The sequence below is a fragment of the Thunnus thynnus genome, chromosome 10 (assembly GCF_963924715.1).
Source record: "Thunnus thynnus chromosome 10, fThuThy2.1, whole genome shotgun sequence".
In the NCBI taxonomy this organism is placed as follows: domain Eukaryota; kingdom Metazoa; phylum Chordata; class Actinopteri; order Scombriformes; family Scombridae; genus Thunnus; species Thunnus thynnus.
Window position 1 is genome coordinate 7,376,424 of NC_089526.1, and position 17,760 is coordinate 7,394,183.

Below are 17,760 nucleotides of genomic sequence, written 5' to 3' on the forward strand. Positions count from 1 at the left end.
TGGATCATCACCATCAGCTGTAGAGTCACTACTTTTTTCGTTCCATTGTGGAATTTTTGAAGGCACCATATAGGGGATATATTTACACACATGTAGTGCACTACAGGGCTGTCACTTTTTCAAAAAGTCAAGTTCCAACGAATTTGCACTAACAAGTAATTCATTTGAATTAATTTGCACACACCCCATATACCGTAATGTGTCAATACAATTGGCTGTGCCTTTCATAAGCGAATATATGGCCGGCCATGTCCATCTGTCAGTGTCTGAGTGTCTTACAGTTCAGTATAGTCTTTATATTTTCCTGTGTGGTGTTATACAGCTGTACTATGTGTCTTGAGATTGCACTGTGTCTTAAATAGGCAGTCAGACGAGGGTGAAGAGTTAACGCTGCTCTGCTTGTTTAATGCCTCCTCTGCCTCACTTGTGTGGCAAATTACCAGGTAAATCCTCAGATTCGTTGTCATTGTAGAGTAAGGCAGCTGCTTTTTGCAAAGTTGGCAAGCTGTATCTTTGTTGGTTCTGCCATCTCCGATGTAGAGTCCAAAATACTTCCTCATACTTCCTCTCAGATGCTTCAGGGTTGTAATTATCTAATCAGCATGACTTTGCTAGCTGGTGTCCTCCATTTTTATGTATTAGCTTAGTTTACTCATAGGTTAAAGAGCATGCGATAGGTCAAGCTGATAGAGAATTTTGGGAGAGACTAAATGCCCTTGTCAGGCATGCTTAAACAGTATGCTTGTGGTCCAACAAAGATACCCAAGGGGCCGATTGATTACTGTACGTTTGAGTGAGATGGTTAGGGTTAAGGTAAAAATATCAGGGTCAAGCCAGTCAGAGGCAGAGTAGGGGTTAGGATTAGGGTCAAAGAGGGCATACTGGGTAAGCATGCCCAACAAGGGCATTTAGTTTCTCTCAGTGAATTTTAAGAACACCCTCTGCTGGGCCTGTCACGATAACTACTTTTATTGGACAATATATTGTCCCAGAAATGATTGCGATAAACAATAGTTATTTTAAGCCCATTTTATGCCACAGTTGTAGTTAACATGGTAACACTGGTTCAAATACCATACTTACCTATTGGGGAGGTGCCAGGACCTCTAGTTTCACCTTATTCACTTACACCATACATGCAGCCTACATACACTGCCCACGCATCCCCAGCATGTTCACTAGCGGGAGTGAAGAGTTTTGGGAGAATTTTGGGTTTCTTAAAATGTCAGGAGACATTTTTTTTTTGTCAAGGTGAGTGTTGTGCTCACAAGAAAGGATTTTATGAGTTAAATAGTTCATATACACATAAGTCCTTTTCTGTTTGTCTTAAAAAAGAAAACAAAAAGAAATTTACAACCACCACATTAGTATTATTCAGGTTGTACATTTTATGTGCTGTTATGCTGGTTCAACTCATAAAGCAAACTACTGTTGAAAAGCAACGACACACGGCTTTCACTCAGTACTGTTTACTTTTTCTAGGTTAGTGGGGATGCATGGTCTCTCAAAATCAATATGAAACAACTTGGTAATGTTCCCTCAGTATAATTATGTTTTGTTGTCACAGCTTGCTAAATTATATTAAAAACAAGCAGTAAATGGCCTGTTTCGTGTACCCTAAGGTGCCGTCTATGTTCTGGGTTTTGCCTCAGCTGTGGTTAGCAGAAACTGGATTTATCAAAACGCAGAAACCTTCTGGAAACAACCTGCTGAAACAGGTAGACAGATAATTTGCCTCAAATAGATAGACTGCACAATTCAGTTATGCTGTTTATTCTGGCATCATGTTGGCTAAAATGTTGGTGATAATTTTATGTAAACAAACACGCATGTAAACACAATGGGCAATATTGAGGTCAGCAAAAATGATCAAGGTCATGTCCATATATCGTTCAATAAGTCGATAACGTAATTATCGTGACAGGCCTTGCCTCTGCTGTATCACAAGGCAAACTACTACTGGTCTGTTGCACTTATAGACTGTTATTTAACCAACTTGCCAAGAAAACAAAGAGAGAGAGAGAGAAGAAGAGGGCGAGAGAGAGATCAAGAGAGAGGGAGAGGTGAAACTGAAACTTGAAAAGGTACGCTGCGGAGTTTCTGAACTCCAGTAGCACTAGGGCAGTTCTTTTATGAGTGGGAACCTGTTTTTTGTTTGTCTCATGTATGCAAACGAGAATGCACTACATGCATGCATCCATATATGCAGGTGATGCAATACACCGTCCTGTCAATGGTTTTATATTATTCCCATGATCTGCAGGTGGCTGTAATACGTCAAGAAACACAGCAATACGCCAGCAAACGCAGGGAAAAAGAAGACTGCTAGCTATTAAACATAGATGTAAACAAAGCAGAATCTAACAATATTTGGCTTTGCAAATGTTTTATGTGGAAAGAAATGCATTCAATACTTGGGCCACAAGGATACACACAATGTTGTTTCTTTACAAGAAAGTGTATGGAACTACACTGCAGACTGGAGTTTCTGCTGACAGTGAGAAGCTGGGTGACTGCTGTCTCATAAATGGCTCTAATGTGAGTCAAACATGTATTGAAATGACCCACGACACAAGTTGCTGCTGTCTGAAAGGAGTATCACTGAGGTTTCCAATCATAGACCTAACAACGGTATTGATGTTGTACATTGTAATAAACAATGAAGTCACCAAAAATCATTTAACACACTAGACACCGTTATCTGAAAAGTGCTTCTAAAAAGTTTCCTTACACTAATAAACTAGCTGATCCTAGTGGGAATTAAATCCCTGACTCTGACCACTGATTTATTAACCCCTTTAAGCCACATGTAAACATAAAAACAAGAAGCAGTCACTTATGACATCTCCTTCAGGGATCATTTTGTGTCTATGCTACAGTAATGTTCTGTAGACATAGAGTACAGTTAATGTAAAGAATAATGAATCCTTTGTTCAGTATAGTCAAGCTACTCTCCTTCACCACCTTCAAATCTGTTCCTTTACAGTCTTATGACTGACATTATGACAGCTACAGCAGCAGACACAAGACTTACACTACAGAGTTGCTGACATTAGCTGCATAAAATGTCTCGGAGGCTTTCAACATACAATACATTGATGCAATGTGAGGAAGTGTCATCATCTTTGGTACCCCTTAAGCAATACTTCCAACTTCCATCCCCATGAGATCAGTAAACTAGAATGCAAAGCTTTTGACTGGTAGTGAATATCACGACAACTCTGATGAAATGCTTAAATATTTATCTTTTAAAAAGATATGTTTGTTATTTTCATATCCCTGTGAAACATGTACATGTTTGCATTTCAGTCATAAGAGAAACCAGGATCAACACTAGAGTGTGTTGCTCAGGGATGTTCTCTGGCCACCAGACCACCTATGTTTTCATCCAGCAACAACAAGACTGCTTTAATGATGATCATCCTATGTGTTTCTCTAAAGCTTTTCTCAAATGTGAAAGGAAGCAAGGAAACATGAACTGTTAAAACACAAAGTCTTATGCATCTCACTTTGTTTAAAATGCAGTGTTTTCCAGCAGTCACTTTCATACTTAAGCCTTCAATACTTCAGACATATTTTATAGTGTTACTCACTACTATATTCATATTAGACTAACAGTGGTCAACACTTTAACAATGTTATGTCTGAATATGTAAACTCTATCCTTCATCTGTGTGTGTACTAGGGATCAAAGGTTAACCGTTAATCAGTTAATATTATTGACCGCAAAATTTTCATATTTCTGACCGGTTACGCATGTTGGTCTTTTGGTTAATTTGCATACACACTCTGCTACCAGCTAGATAACATGTTCACAACATCAGATATTCTTTTTGAATAGATAAAGTAGAAGTGTAAAACCGCCTCCTCCACAGAGTTTTGCATTATGAGTTGTTTGTAGCATTAATGTCGCTAGGCTAGCGAGTGTCTTTAGGTCTGTTTATAGTCAGTGTGTTAGAGTCGGTCACCACTAAAAGTGTTTTTTTTAGTCCAGTTTAACCTGCAGGTGTTTCTAAAGGCTTGTGTAAAGTGTTTTTCTGCCACGGACAAAATAGATTCATGACAAGTGAAAAAAAGTTCAAAGCGTCCTCCGACGTCTCTACTGAAGAAGTGGAATATGTCAAACTGCCAAATACCACTGTCACAGATGATAAAGAGCTCAAAAAGACAAACAGGTAGTCGTATAAGTCCTAACTGCCAGAGAAAATAATTTTTGACCGCTTCCAAGAGCCTGCAGGGAGAGTGTGTGAGTATGTAACTATACTATGATCTAATTTATATTCAAAAAGTAACATTATTTTTGCAAAACAATTATTGGAAAAGGGGGGGGGGTCGTCTTATAATCCGGGTCGCCTTATATTCGGGCCAACACTATGCTGTACCACATTAAGAACAAGCACTTGGCCGGCCTGTCCGAGGATGACTCGCAGTTGCAGCCAAAGATCATTTCACTGCTAGCCGGGGAGCACTGGTCCGAGGCCATCACCCAGTTGGTGTGCTTAATGATTGACATCGATAGGCTGCCAATCGGTGCGGTAGAGGGCGAAGGATCGAACGAGCTAGTTCGGTACATCAAGCCTGAGTATGTTATGCTGCCGGGAGCTACTGTGACTAAACACATTGAAAAGATTTTGAGGAGAGGAAGGACGAGCTAAAAGTCAAGTTAACCAGGGCAGACAAGCTAGCTCTGACCACCGAATGCTGAACAGCTAAATTAAGCGGAACTGACATCTCTAGTATGTTCACATGAGGTCAACATACTAAATTAGCAGCCACTACTATTATCATTCAACATTATTAGCAGCTATACTGCACTCTCTCATTCTCACCCCAGTGCAATATTCTTGCTGTGCTTCTATCTACGTGCACTTCATTCCATCCAATTTTAAAACCCATGTGTTATCTTTATTTCTTAAAATGTTTTTTGTTGTTTATCTTGCTTTTTTTTAAACTGACATGTGCAACTTTCAATTTCTTGACTTTATTTCTCATAATATAATGTATATTTGTCAAAGTTTCCATGAGTATAATACACACATTATCTTAGATGACGTGTGTATATTATTTTACTGACAAACATATTTCTGCTTTAGTCCTGTACTTCCCTGCTGTGATTACACTTTCATTTTCCCCTTTTGGGAACACTAAAGTCTTTCTTATCTTACCCTAGTCTCTGCAGGCACACACACATTATTGCCAGATTACTGACATTCAAGATTAAATAAGGAATAAACTCTGCCACACAAATCCCATGAAAAATATTCAAAGTACAGGATGTGCTTCTGGTGATCCCACTATTGGCCTGCATTGTCAAAACCATCTATCTCACTGAAAATGTCATGTGTGATCATGTTATGGGCAAGGTTACTGAAAAGCAGACACATGATGTATACAAAAGAGACGGATTAAATTAGACCACAGCTTTTTGCATGGTAACTTCCAACACCCTATGTGCAGGCTAGCTCGCCTGAATGAATGGCATAACACACAGACTTCAACTTCAATGTTTACCTTGATAATGCTGCTCCTGCGTGGTATTTCAGATTTGCCATCCAATCCGGCAGAGGTGTTGGCGGTTTCCACCCCGGCTTGGCTACAAGGTGCGACGAAGGAGCCTGAACCGACCATATTTTGTGATATCCCACAGTCTCCATTCAAGACCGACACTTCGCAATGCGTCTTGCCAGCTGCCTCGTCGCTGGGCACGGCCGTATCCCCAAGATTCAATGGAGGCAGGCTGCCGTCGTCCCCAAACTCCGCCATAGGCACTTCGAGCACACACACTCTCTCTCTCTCTCTCACACACACACACACACGCTGGCAAGCTTCTGGGTAGCAAAGCCGTATGTTTCAGCTTTACTCCAATTTCCTGCCTGGCCTATTGCCTCGTAACATTTGAACGAAATCCTGCCATATCATCTCCCGTTGCACATATCTGTCAGGTTCCTACAGACAGAGGGGCTTGCTCCTTGCATTGTGCTCTGTGAAGAGAAACCACACCGATTTGCATAATTAGGCAACGTGACACCATTAACACCAGTAACGTTAATAGTAGTAGCAGCGATTTGGCGTCGCACAGTCATATGGAGAAGGCGCAAAGCACATTTGTGTGCACTAAAAGCGGATGTTCACTTAAATTCAGTGAGGGCTGTCACTGTAAATGCAGCATGATAAAACGCATACAGCCAATGTGCCTTGCTATATATTTTTCATATATGGGCTTTACTGCATTTTTAAATAAGTTGACCGTTTTCACCATATTCCCACCGTTCTCGTCCCACAGACCGCACGACTATGTTGCTTTTGTTTTTACTAACGTGCAGTGATAATAACCCACCCCTCTCCAGCTCAGCAGTGCCCGGCAAGTTAAATAGCGTTAACGGCATGTTAAGTTATCAGTTAAAATCAATTCGCCCATAAAACCAGCTTAATATAACTTGCTTCATGTACTTGCCTTGTCTCCTCATGGGAAGGACGGGTCCTCCTTTTAAAGTTGTTGTCGCGACAGAGAGCAGCCAGACTACCGTTGGCCGTCTGTAACGTTGCCGTGTGCTGTGTTGAGCTAGTTAGCTACAGCAAGCTAACCTCAGTCGCTAGCTAGCTGGATGAAGTTTCATAGCCAACTCAAAGTCCAGTCAATTCAAGCCCGGTTGTTGGCACATGAATAGTCAGTGGAATCAATATCTTCCACAGTCAATCTCGACTGTCGGTGGTTGTTCCGTCTAACAAGCTTTAACCGTGATTTGCTGTTAGGTTAGATGATATAAGTGCCACTTGATTAACCGTCACACACTGGGAGAAGACGTTCCTAAGGAACAAAGTTGTGTACGTCTCGTGAACGCGCGACAGGGAAAACAGGCTGTGCTGTCAATCACACGTAATTTTTTTTCACTGACAGGCAAAGCACGCCTCCGTGTTCAGTTTTCCTACAAAACAAATAAGACTTTGATGCCTCACACAGTTCCAACTATAAATCTCTCCAATCACCAGTGATGTAAGAAGTATTCAGATGCTTCACCTAATCCAGCAATGTAAAAATACTCCATTACATGTAAAAGTCCTGAATGAAAAATCCTGCTCAATTAAAAGTGCATTAAGTATTTGCAGCAAAATGTACTCTGTTTTGAGGTATTCGTTTCTAACCTCTGACTGATATATTAGTATATACCGGTATGACATCATTAGATTGTTAATACTGATGCATCAATGTGAGAGGAAAGAAGACAAAACAAAGTTCTCATACACATCTGTTTTCAGTTTTTGGACTTTTTCTCTAATCTTTGGTTTTTGGTGAAATATTGAATCATTTGAAGATTTACTGAAATGAAACCATGTGAGAAGGGAGAAGAGAAAATCACTGTTTGGTGGAGTTGTTAAAAACTCACAGACATCTGAAATGTGACTCTGACTACACACTGCTTTTTGTAAGACGTCAAAAGCCAAAAAGGTTGGAAACCACTGGTTTCATCTTTAACAATGTGTTGTATTTTAAAAGCTTGTTATATTATCTATTGTGTCAAATCATCTGAAAAGATACTAAAGCTAACAAATGAAATGTAATGGAGTAGAAGGTACAATATTTCCCTCTGAATTGTAGTGGAAATGGAAATACTCAAGTACCTCAACATTATACTTAAGTACAGTACTTGAGTAAATGTACTCAGTTACTTTCCGCCTCTGCCAATCACTGTAGCTTAACAAACCCTCGTGTTTCATTTGTCCGAATCATTGTTGATCACTCAATGGATGTCATTGTTATTTTTGACAGCAAAAACATAACACTCAACAAGAAAGCACACACTTAACAGCACAAAACAGAAAACCCAACAATAAAAATACATACAACACAGCACTATACACAAAAGTCAACAAGAAAAAAAACATAAAAAAACAGCAATAAGTACAAAAAATAACAAGAAAGCACATACAAACCAGCACACAACACAGAAATCAGCAAGAAAATACATACAAAAACAATAAACAGAAACTATTTTTATTTTCTATTTGTGTTATTTTGTAATGTCTCTTAACATATTCATCAAACAGTGTGAAAGAACTTATTAATATTAAATAATAAAGGCCAAATGCCAAATTATTTCCACATATAGTAAGTGCAGGGAACTGAACATTAGTTTTAAACCAATATACTCGTCTAAACAAATAAAGCTTTTAATATTACTTTCTCCTTGTGCCTGGAGCACCTCTCATTTTCTCTATTATTAATACTGTTGTCAGCTTTATTCAGAAGCTTCATATGACGTATCTCAAGGACAGTTACAATCTCCCAGAAAGGCTCACATGACTTTTTTTTTTTCTGTTTTGTGTCACATTGTATATCAGGCCTTCCTCTTTATGAGGACAGTACATTGAGCTGATGGACCAATCTCACTGGTGAAGTAATAGCCTTCACTGCACAACAGCTTTTTGCGCTGTTACGCGAGGTGTCTTGTGAAAACGTGAACCAACAGAATCATGACAAATAATCAATTCTTGAGGAGCTTTGAAACATTCACACACAGTACAACATATAGCAAATATGTAATATTACAGCCTCCTTCATACGAGGCACAGAGAGTGAGTTATGAGGCATTTCATTATTCTACATGATTTAATGTGTTTTATTCATAGGCCACTGCTTCAGATGTAAGCAGATCAAGTAAATATCGTCGGATACAGAAGCAGGTGCGGTGAGTTGTACAACAGAGCCATCTGCTGGTCAACAATGGTTATTGATGGTTAATTGTGCAGTGCAGATTTTCTCCTTATTCTGTCTATATCTTCTGCTAACGATGCACTGCAAGCCAAAGTTTATTTTTACACCACATTTTAATAGCTAGAATTAGCCTGTTAAGAAACATAATGGCATGACATTGCTGCTCATTGATTCATTGAAGATACTAGTGCTGCCATGATACTTGTATTCATGCATTGTTAATGTTTTTTTATGTCAGCATGTACGGCAGTAGCTGTATAAGTTATGTTACCAGACATACTATAGCCAATATTAGCTTATTCTATTAGCCTTATATTATCACCTGGATAATTAAAACTGTATTTTTTTCAGTTGCTGTATTTCATCCCAGCAGGAAGAATAAGCAGTCTGTACTTCTGAATGTAAACTAATGTTAAAGGATATGTTCACAATTTTCCAAGTCTGTCCTAAAACAACAGGCTAAATGAACACTGACACATGCTTTTCTTGCTGTAATCATTCCTCCTGTTCACACTGACCATTTAGAGATCCCTTCATAATGCACTTTCAATGTAAGTGATGGGGTGATCCATGCAAAAATGCATTTAAAAGTTTATCTGCTTATATGAGGCTCCTCCCTCTTTTTGTCACTATCCTTCCAGTGCAGCTAAACAGGGAAACACTGTCTGTCGAGACACAACAAGGTTTTTTTTTTTTACTAAAGAAGCTGTAACTGTGGAAGATACCCACTTTATTTGACTAACTCAGACTGCTGAAGCCTCATATTATCTTTAGATAATTTATCTTTAGATAGATTTAGATAATTTTTCGCTCAAAATGAAGACTTTGGATTTTGTCCCCATCACTTACATTGAAAGCGTGTTTGGAAAGGATCTTTTAACAGCCAGCATGAACAGGAGGAATGATTAAGCAAGAAAAACACGTGTCAATGTTCATATGCATGACTGACAAGTCTGTTTTAAGACAGACTTGAAAAACCGTAAACCTATCCTTTAAGGGACAGGATAGGAGTTTTAGAAGTATTTCACCCTGATCACTTGTCAAGTTGTTATGAAAAAATCTCTTATTTTTTGGTATGGTTTGTTTGTGTGTGTGTGTGTGTTTACTCAGTGCTCCAGAAAGACTTGGCTCTGCTCTGATTGTTACAGAGGAGTTGGCACCGGCCTTTTCTTGGCAACTGTTATGCAAGTCACTGCACTAAAACAGTTTCCCTCTAAATCTGTATGCCGGCATGTGGTGAAACACTAAAAATGGCACATTTACTGTACCTGGAGATGCTCTCTGTGTTGAGGGAGGCAATGCTGTTGTGAATGATCTGTCATCTAGTTGGAACATGTAAAAATCTCTAGATTGCTATTTCAACTCTCAACTTTACTTGAAGCATTCAATATTGACACTCTGCTTATATCAACTGAGTGTCTGTTGAGCTTTATACCAATTTCATCGATAAGCATAGCCTACTGTTAGCAGCTGTATTAGTCCGTAAACAATCATAACCACAGCCATGGCAGCCCTGACCCCAGCTAAGTGCATTGCTGTGGTTCTTCTGATAATACCTGATAATAACAATTTATAAATAAAGAACAATTACAGCTGTAAGTTTTAATGTTGAAAATCCAGCTGAAATTAAGTATTAACATTGGACAAGTAGATAATAAAGGGACACTCCGTACATATAAAGTGAAACCTTTATTTTTCAGCTCCAAAAAAAGAGTTTACTTTTGAAAGGTACATTTATTCTCCCTTTGTAAATGTAATAAAAACCCCTAATGGCCTCTGTACAGTATATTGCTACATTCATGTGATATGGTAAGCAGAATGACATCAAATAGCTAAAAGCAAAAGCATTTAGAAGTTAAGTTTAGTTTGAGATGCCTATACTCAAAACCATTAAATCAACCATTTACCACATACACCACTTGCTTTTTAATGTATTCCTTATCATATAATTAGGTATAGAATTCATATATTTTATATATATTATTAAGGGATTAACAGTCAAACTGTATTCCCTGCTTGTGCTGACACATTTCTGCAATTTGTAACACTAAATGGGAGATGCCCCCCTCAGAAGTCTGACATCCTATATGGTTAGCAGGTGCAATGAAATCCAACATAATTCGCATGCAAAACTGGAAATGTTTCTCAAAACTCTGATAAAATGACACAAGGGGGTTTGATTCGAGAGTAATAGCTTAAAACGCCACCAAAACATCTCTTTACCTTAAGGCAATCAATAAGAAACCAGATTTTTCCAGATTTCCGGATTCTTCGCAGACAGAAAACCAATAATGATGAAGTTAAAGTACAGTTTGCAGACTGAAGAGTTTATCTTTAGGCTATTGGAATGATTTCAGTGGTGCATTTGCATGAAGCAGGGCACCAGGCATACACCAGCTTATTCCCACATCCAGTCGTATCTTTCAGCTTTGGACAGTTGATGAACTTGTTAATGTAAGGACAGGGGTTGGCTGAAATAAGGAATAGACAAAGCAATTAAGAAGTTACTTCATTGTATTTTTTCTACCTCAGAAGGTAGTAATACGAGTTTCATCTTTCCTGGTAATGCAACATCCTACTTACCATGCCAAGAATATTATGAGTATTTTTAAACATATGTGACACTTACTGCAGAGCTTGTCTACGCAGTTATTGGGACAAGAAGCACATGGGGGTCCAGCCTTATATGGTGGCCATCCTCTGAAGTTTCCTCTGTTAAATAAATTAGAAAAATATCAGTTTTTTGCTCCACCCTGTGTTGACTCTGAACTAACCTCTGATTAAATATGTAGAAGTGTTTGTGTGTTCAGCTCTCCTTGAGGTCACATGTTAAAAAAAAAAAAAGAAGAGGGTGAATGAGGGTCACATACGCTCTGTAATAATGGCAGCCGTAGAAATAGATGTTGTTAGGGCACAATTTCATTCCACAGCCAATTTTGTAGGAGCTGTTCCACACCACCTGACAACAAAAACAAAACACAGTTGCTTTCAGTGTCATTTTAATTTAGAAACTTGTTATGTATATTGATTATTCAATATGACTCATTTCTGTTTTCCGTAAAGAACAAATCTCTCTTATCAGTTTCTCTAACACATGGGTAATAAATGGTGTTGCGTAGGTTTATTTGTAGTGAAAGTGTCAAAATATATTAAAAATTAATCAACAGATGACCACATTTCCTTAAAAAAAACACAATAATGATTGTTTATGGTGGAACATGGTAGTATTATTTTTTGAAAATGAAATGTCTCTCATTTTTTTAAAGGATATAAATCTTTTTCACGTGGTAAAAGTAGGATTTGTCAAACATCTTGTACAGACAATTCATCATAGAGTGAAAGGCTTGTCCAAAGCCAGAATCTGCAGAGATAATCTCTCATCTGTGTCACGAAATGAAAACATTCAGCAGCTAGAAACCTACAATATACTATATTTAAAACCTGCAAAAACTCATTTCTGACCACTTGCAATAGAAACAAGCTGTGAACACAACACTGAGATATTATCACCTTTTAAAGGACCAGCGTGTAGGATTTAGTGGCATCTAGTGGTGAGTTTGCAGATTGTAACCAACTGAGTACCCTTCCCCTTCTCCCTAACCCTCCCTTTCCAAGTGTGTAGTAGAATCTACGATGGCCGTGAAGCTCGCAAAAAATGCAAAAGGCGCTCTCTAGAGCCAGTGTTTGGTTTGTCCATTCTGGGCTACTGTAGAAACATGGTGGTGCTATATGGCGGCCTCCACATGGAAGAGGAACCGCTCCCTATGCAGATATAAAGAGCTCATTCTAAGGTAATGAAAACACAAAGATTATTATTTTCAGGTGATTATACACTCAATAAAACATACTTATGAATATTATCTTCCATTTTTGCCAAGTCCATTCTGCTAGATGCCACTAAATTCAACACACTGCACCTTTAAGTCAATGTGGCTTGTTAGCAGACAGTTATCTACTTATTTACACATCCAGCAGTTACAGGGCAACATTATCATTCACTTGGAGTCATATTTCATTTGGAGTCATATTTCTGACCGCCTGATAAAAATAAGTCCAATGTTCACTCTTCTTTTAGCTCAGTTTTTAGTCTCCTGTAGCCTCCAGAGGAAATATTTGGATCTTTAGCTGCTAAATGCTCCACTGTGTTCACCAGCTAGTCACTAAATGTTTCTGTCTGTGGTTTGGTGCTGAGCAGGTAGTGTAAAAAACAAGACTATGGTGAGCCCGAACTAAAACGATAAAGTTGCAGGTTTTAGTACCAAAGCAATGAGCTAAAAGATGCAAAAATGCAGATTGGAGTGATAATTCTCTGTGGAGTTCATCAGTGCTAGAAACCCCTTTTGTTTACAGTCATTTGATCCATTGTTTTTGTAAAGATATTGATTATTGTTTAAATATTGATCATAACCACCCAGTTAAAAAGTAGAAACCACACAATAACAAAACAATGACATCACTGTATTGAATATGCTGCCACTGCAACATTCTTATAATTTTTGTCAACACATTACTGTTACCCTAGCAACAGGTAAGTGTTACCTGTGTGTAGTGACCAACAGTTTTGTGGTTGGTAGATCCTTTGGGATACTGGTAGTTTGCCACTTCACTGTGCCAGGCCTTAACGACGTTCGTCCACAAGGAAGGTGAGGATGAATAGAACAGATTCTCACCCAGTTCATATCCTGCTCATTGGTGAGAAACACACGGCAGCACTGATTAATGAGTGTCTGCAAATGCACGGTTTTAATTTCATGTCCAAGTAGATAAACTTATTTAGATAAAAAACACAATCACTAAAATACATATTAACAATAATCTACTTAAAGATAACAGATCTGTGTAATTTGTATTAAAGGCTGGAGATAAGATAATGTTCACTATGACTCCACCCATCAATCACAAGGTCATTCAGTTCACAGGGAACCTTCACACTGACTGCATCTCTGAGGTATTATTTAAGGTCCTGGCATATGTGGAGTAAGGTAAAGGAAAGAAAGAGAAAGGAGGAATGCAGGCAGAAGAAAAATACCTTTGAGCATGCGGGTGCTTGGTGGTCCATGACCTAAAATGCATTTATCCACCCAGGCCTGAGCACTGGCTGCTACCTCCTCGCTGTAGCTCTATAAAAGAAAAAAAAAAACACACAAAAACAATTTTCATTCCACACTGACATCCACAATGATCCATTCTCGTGCGAGATATTGGTTTTGAAAACCAGATCACTTGTGGTTTGAAAGACGAAGATGAATTTTCAAAATATGTTCCACTCCTAACTCCTAAAATGTGAAATGGCTTTCATTCAAACGGCCTTCCCCTTCGAGAGCAATTGAGGTGCTTTTCATAAAGGCTAAAGCCAAAACTGAGTTCCAATACAAACATGATTTTTTTTTTTTTTTTTACTTTTCTGCAGAAACCTTACACCTCCAGACATCCAAGTCTTTTAGAAAAGAAATAAAATGTCATTATTTTCCTTCTCTATTGACTGGCAGATTTCCAACAGTGTAGAATGTATTTCTAGAGGTTGGGCTTTGTTCTGTACAAACCATACTCAAAATATATTTTCCCATTTTAAATAGCATTCATACATAACTCATAACATCTATATAGTCTTTGGGTTTTACCTGCTTCAACTTTGAGCAGGGATTTACTGCATCAGAAGAATTAAGGTTGAGTCAGTTCTTAATAATCAAACATTACAACCCTGATTTTCATGATTGTTTTATTAATGATTTTCAGGTCATGTGCATAAGCCCTCACCTACTTTATTGTTTTTTTTGCTTCCCACAAGTGAGGGAGAACAAACGAGAGGGAATTATGAGTAAATATTATCTAAGCCACTTTTATTATGTTAGTAGAGAACAGGACTGACCATCACCAGCATGTCAGAAGCAGTAGGCTGAACCTCTCTCCTGAAAGCATTGTGCTGATCAACGATCTCAGCCTGAACCGCTTTGTTTTCTGGGCAAACGTCTGCAGACAAATACACACACATACAGACATGCATATAGACTTAAAACCAATAGGTAAACACCAGATTAAAGACATAATGAAGAGTGATATTTACTCTGGTACCGTTAATACGATATGACTCACAAAATATCCTGGTGTAATTACTCAGAAATGGCTTGACATAAAAGCAAAGTATAGCTTGAAATCCCATGATCTTATTGGGAGACTTGTTGGCATGGTTTCAGCTACAGAGCTGATACTGGGAAAGAAAATGCCTTTGTAAGAGTTCAAGTTCTGATGCATTTAACAGTGTGCTTACCTTGCTGTGGATACACCATGGCATGCAGCAAAGTACATGAAATGAGAAGAAATTCAAGTTCTCGATTAATGCTAATGATACATCCTCTGATATAAGAAATATCAGAGGATGAAAAGTAATTAAATCTTTTAAATCTTATGTAAAAAATATTTGTACCACAACAGAATTATGCTATAAAAAAGCTCATTAAAGAAAATTTCACCCATCTAAAAAGAAAATTTCACCCATCTAAAAGCATGTATTAGTGGTCTAAACAATGAATTTAAATGACTTTAAAATTTAATTTAAAGTGATGGTATCTTAACTATCTAAAAGTTGTTGTAAGCTGTTCCAACTACTTGATATCCTGGGTTGGACAATAGTGTTTATAACATTTGAATTCAGTGAATTCCAGCTGAAAATGTCATTTCTGTTTCCACAGTCCAATGTGATTAAAATCAATAATAACTATTTTTCCCATTATAACATATTGTAATATACTAGAAAGTATATTTATTAGAATAATTATTTTTTGCATATCACCAGCTTTGGATTCCTTCCAAAATGTAGTAAAATCTCACAAAATAGAAATACTTAGTGCAGTATTAGTACTTCAAAACTATACTCACGCACTATACTTTCAATAGTTGCTTTCCAGAAACACTGCATAACATGTTGCATTACAGTTTCCTAAGATATATTATTTAAAAGTATTTACACTGTTATTTCTTTTTAATCTTATTCTAATTCTACTTACCACGACACATGCAGAGTGCACTTGATGCAGTGTCAAGACGCAAATCAGGAGAGCAAACATTTTCACAGACAAGAAGGAAGATGCCTCTGTACAGTGAAAATAAAAACAGAGCAAAATGATGAAAAACTACTAGCTACATTAATTTATGTATGATATTACATTTTGACAATCATTCCAGTTTTGTTATTTGTAACAAAATTTTATCTGAATTGATATGCCCATTTTGAATTGTGTGTCCACTAAAATTGTGAGGAAAGAAAGTAATAAAGTGAAAAAATGTGGATGGATATTTTCCTTAAATGAATCTATGTATCATCAAAGGATTTTTTAAAAATCTTACATTAACGGAATCGTCTGAGCTGAGAGCCGCAGCTGCTCCTGGGTCTTCAGGAGGTGGAGGTGAGTTTGGACTTTCATCTCCCTCCTTTTATAGACCCAGCTCAGTTGCTCATTATACAGCCACAGTACTGTACAGTGCCCTCTGGCCGCTAATGATGCAGCACTATCCAGGATGTTACACAAAAACAAGTCTATCGTGCAGCAATGGAAAGACTTTTTCTTCAAAAGAGTGAAACTGACGGAGAGTAAACAAGGAATTGTTAAGCCCTAGGGTGTATGTGACTACCTGATGCATTGCCTTGTATTTACACAGCCTACAGTAGAATGAAAAGACCTCAAAGGTCAAGGTAAATAAAAGAAATGGAGCACTGACAGTTTACAAGATAGAACTGTATGGTCTTGTATGTAAATGGATAAAGGTTGTACAGGTAATGAAGGCTAAAGACGCGCCCATCGTTTGTTTTGGCACAAAATGCATATTATAAACAGAACATGGCTCTGACACGAAGGAGTAGGGATCAGAAAATGTATGTTTTTACAATTTTTTGCATGTATGTATGTATGAAGTGTCTCGTGTTTAACAACTAGTTGAGTAGATCTTTGTTTTTGTCTGTTTCTTGTTTGCTTAAAAAAAAACAAAGTCATAAAAATGCGGACAGACTGTCTTTGAAATAGCAGCACAAGCTTGGAGGTGAAACACAAGATAACGTATCTGAATTGTTATATAATCCTAAAAATGAATAATATGACGTATTGCTAACTTTTGGAAGGTCATTTTAAAACGTAATTGATTATACAAACTTAATCAATTGAATGACGAAATATTCAACATAACTTTCATGTTAATAAATTAAATCTGTTGTTTTCTGGTGTCAAATGCTAAAACTGCTAAACCTGAAGCCAAGTTAAGAAAAACCTTTATATTGTCAAGTTAAGTCTTTCCTGGGAAAACTCGTACAGGGAATGAGGACATTAAAGCTGCACTAATGAATATGTAATGACTATGTAATGTAAAAGAGGTTGCTCAAAGTGACAAATCCACAGAGAATCGTCTGACTCTGCAGTTCCCCTGAGTTCTACAGAGTGTTTTAGTGTCTTTCAGCTCACTATTTTGGTTTTTCAGCCTACAACTTAACTGTTTTAGTACACTCTCACTGCTCAGTGTACTGTACACTATACTTCCCAGCACCAAATGGCACACAAAGTTAGCAAAATATTTCCCAGAAACACAACTCAAAAGAAATGCTAATGTTGCTCTGTGTCAGCTTGATGTGTAAATAGGCAACTACGACTTTATATGGTGATTATATATCAGTGTTGTGTTAACAGCTTATTCTGCTGGCCCAAATCACTTAAAGGATATTAATTGAGATTTTCTTTATTTTTCTTATTGTCAGCAAATCTCATATGTAGAGCCAAACCAACAATGAACTGATCCTACTTACAAGGATTGTGCATGTGTCCAAAGCCTGATATATTGTATTCCTCTGTGCAGTAGACCTCCATTGTTGCCCAAAAATGATTAAAAACACGTCAGTGAGCAACATCGCTGCACTGGGTGACATGTTCCTTCACCCTGAAGAGTTTGGACATGGTAGTTTGTTTAAAAATGGATAATAACAGCAATCACATTTTCAGTCTCAGGAGAGCAGTTTCTTGTACAGCAGACATACAATAAGCTAGTGAAGCTCCTGCACATGCATA

The 17,760-nt window shown here is 37.7% G+C and overlaps 2 protein-coding genes across 2 annotated transcripts in view; both read right to left on the minus strand.

The window, feature by feature from the left end:
* LOC137190942 (inactive phospholipase C-like protein 2) overlaps positions 1–6,868 on the minus strand; it is a 48,664-nt gene extending 41,796 nt beyond the window's left edge. The window contains exons 1-2 of the mRNA XM_067600686.1: positions 6,455–6,868; positions 5,512–5,981 (exon numbers count right to left, since the gene is read on the minus strand). Coding sequence (XP_067456787.1) covers positions 5,512–5,763 — 252 coding nt within the window. The 5' untranslated portion in view covers positions 5,764–5,981; positions 6,455–6,868. The remainder of the gene's footprint in view (positions 1–5,511; positions 5,982–6,454) is intronic.
* A 3,423-nt stretch (positions 6,869–10,291) lies between these two features.
* Positions 10,292–15,797, minus strand: LOC137190559 (cysteine-rich venom protein). Its single transcript, XM_067600106.1, has 7 exons — positions 15,714–15,797; positions 14,583–14,683; positions 13,743–13,833; positions 13,253–13,395; positions 11,584–11,672; positions 11,343–11,425; positions 10,292–11,184 (listed from the first exon to the last, which is right to left on the minus strand). Exons 1-7 carry the CDS (start codon positions 15,775–15,777, stop codon positions 11,048–11,050), a joined length of 708 nt encoding a protein of 235 aa, XP_067456207.1. The 5' UTR covers positions 15,778–15,797; the 3' UTR covers positions 10,292–11,047.
* Between the last annotated feature and the right edge of the window lie 1,963 nt (positions 15,798–17,760).

Coding starts and splice junctions, on each gene's coding strand:
- LOC137190559 (XM_067600106.1), bottom strand. CDS start 15,777: ATGTTTGCTCTCCTGATTTGCGTCTTGACACTGCATCAAGTGCACTCT. Junction 14,684..15,713: donor CTCTGCATGTGTCGTGGTAA/GTAGAATTAGAA, acceptor ATTTGTCTGCAG/ACGTTTGCCCAGAAAACAAA. Junction 13,396..13,742: donor AAGCACCCGCATGCTCAAAG/GTATTTTTCTTC, acceptor ACCAATGAGCAG/GATATGAACTGGGTGAGAAT.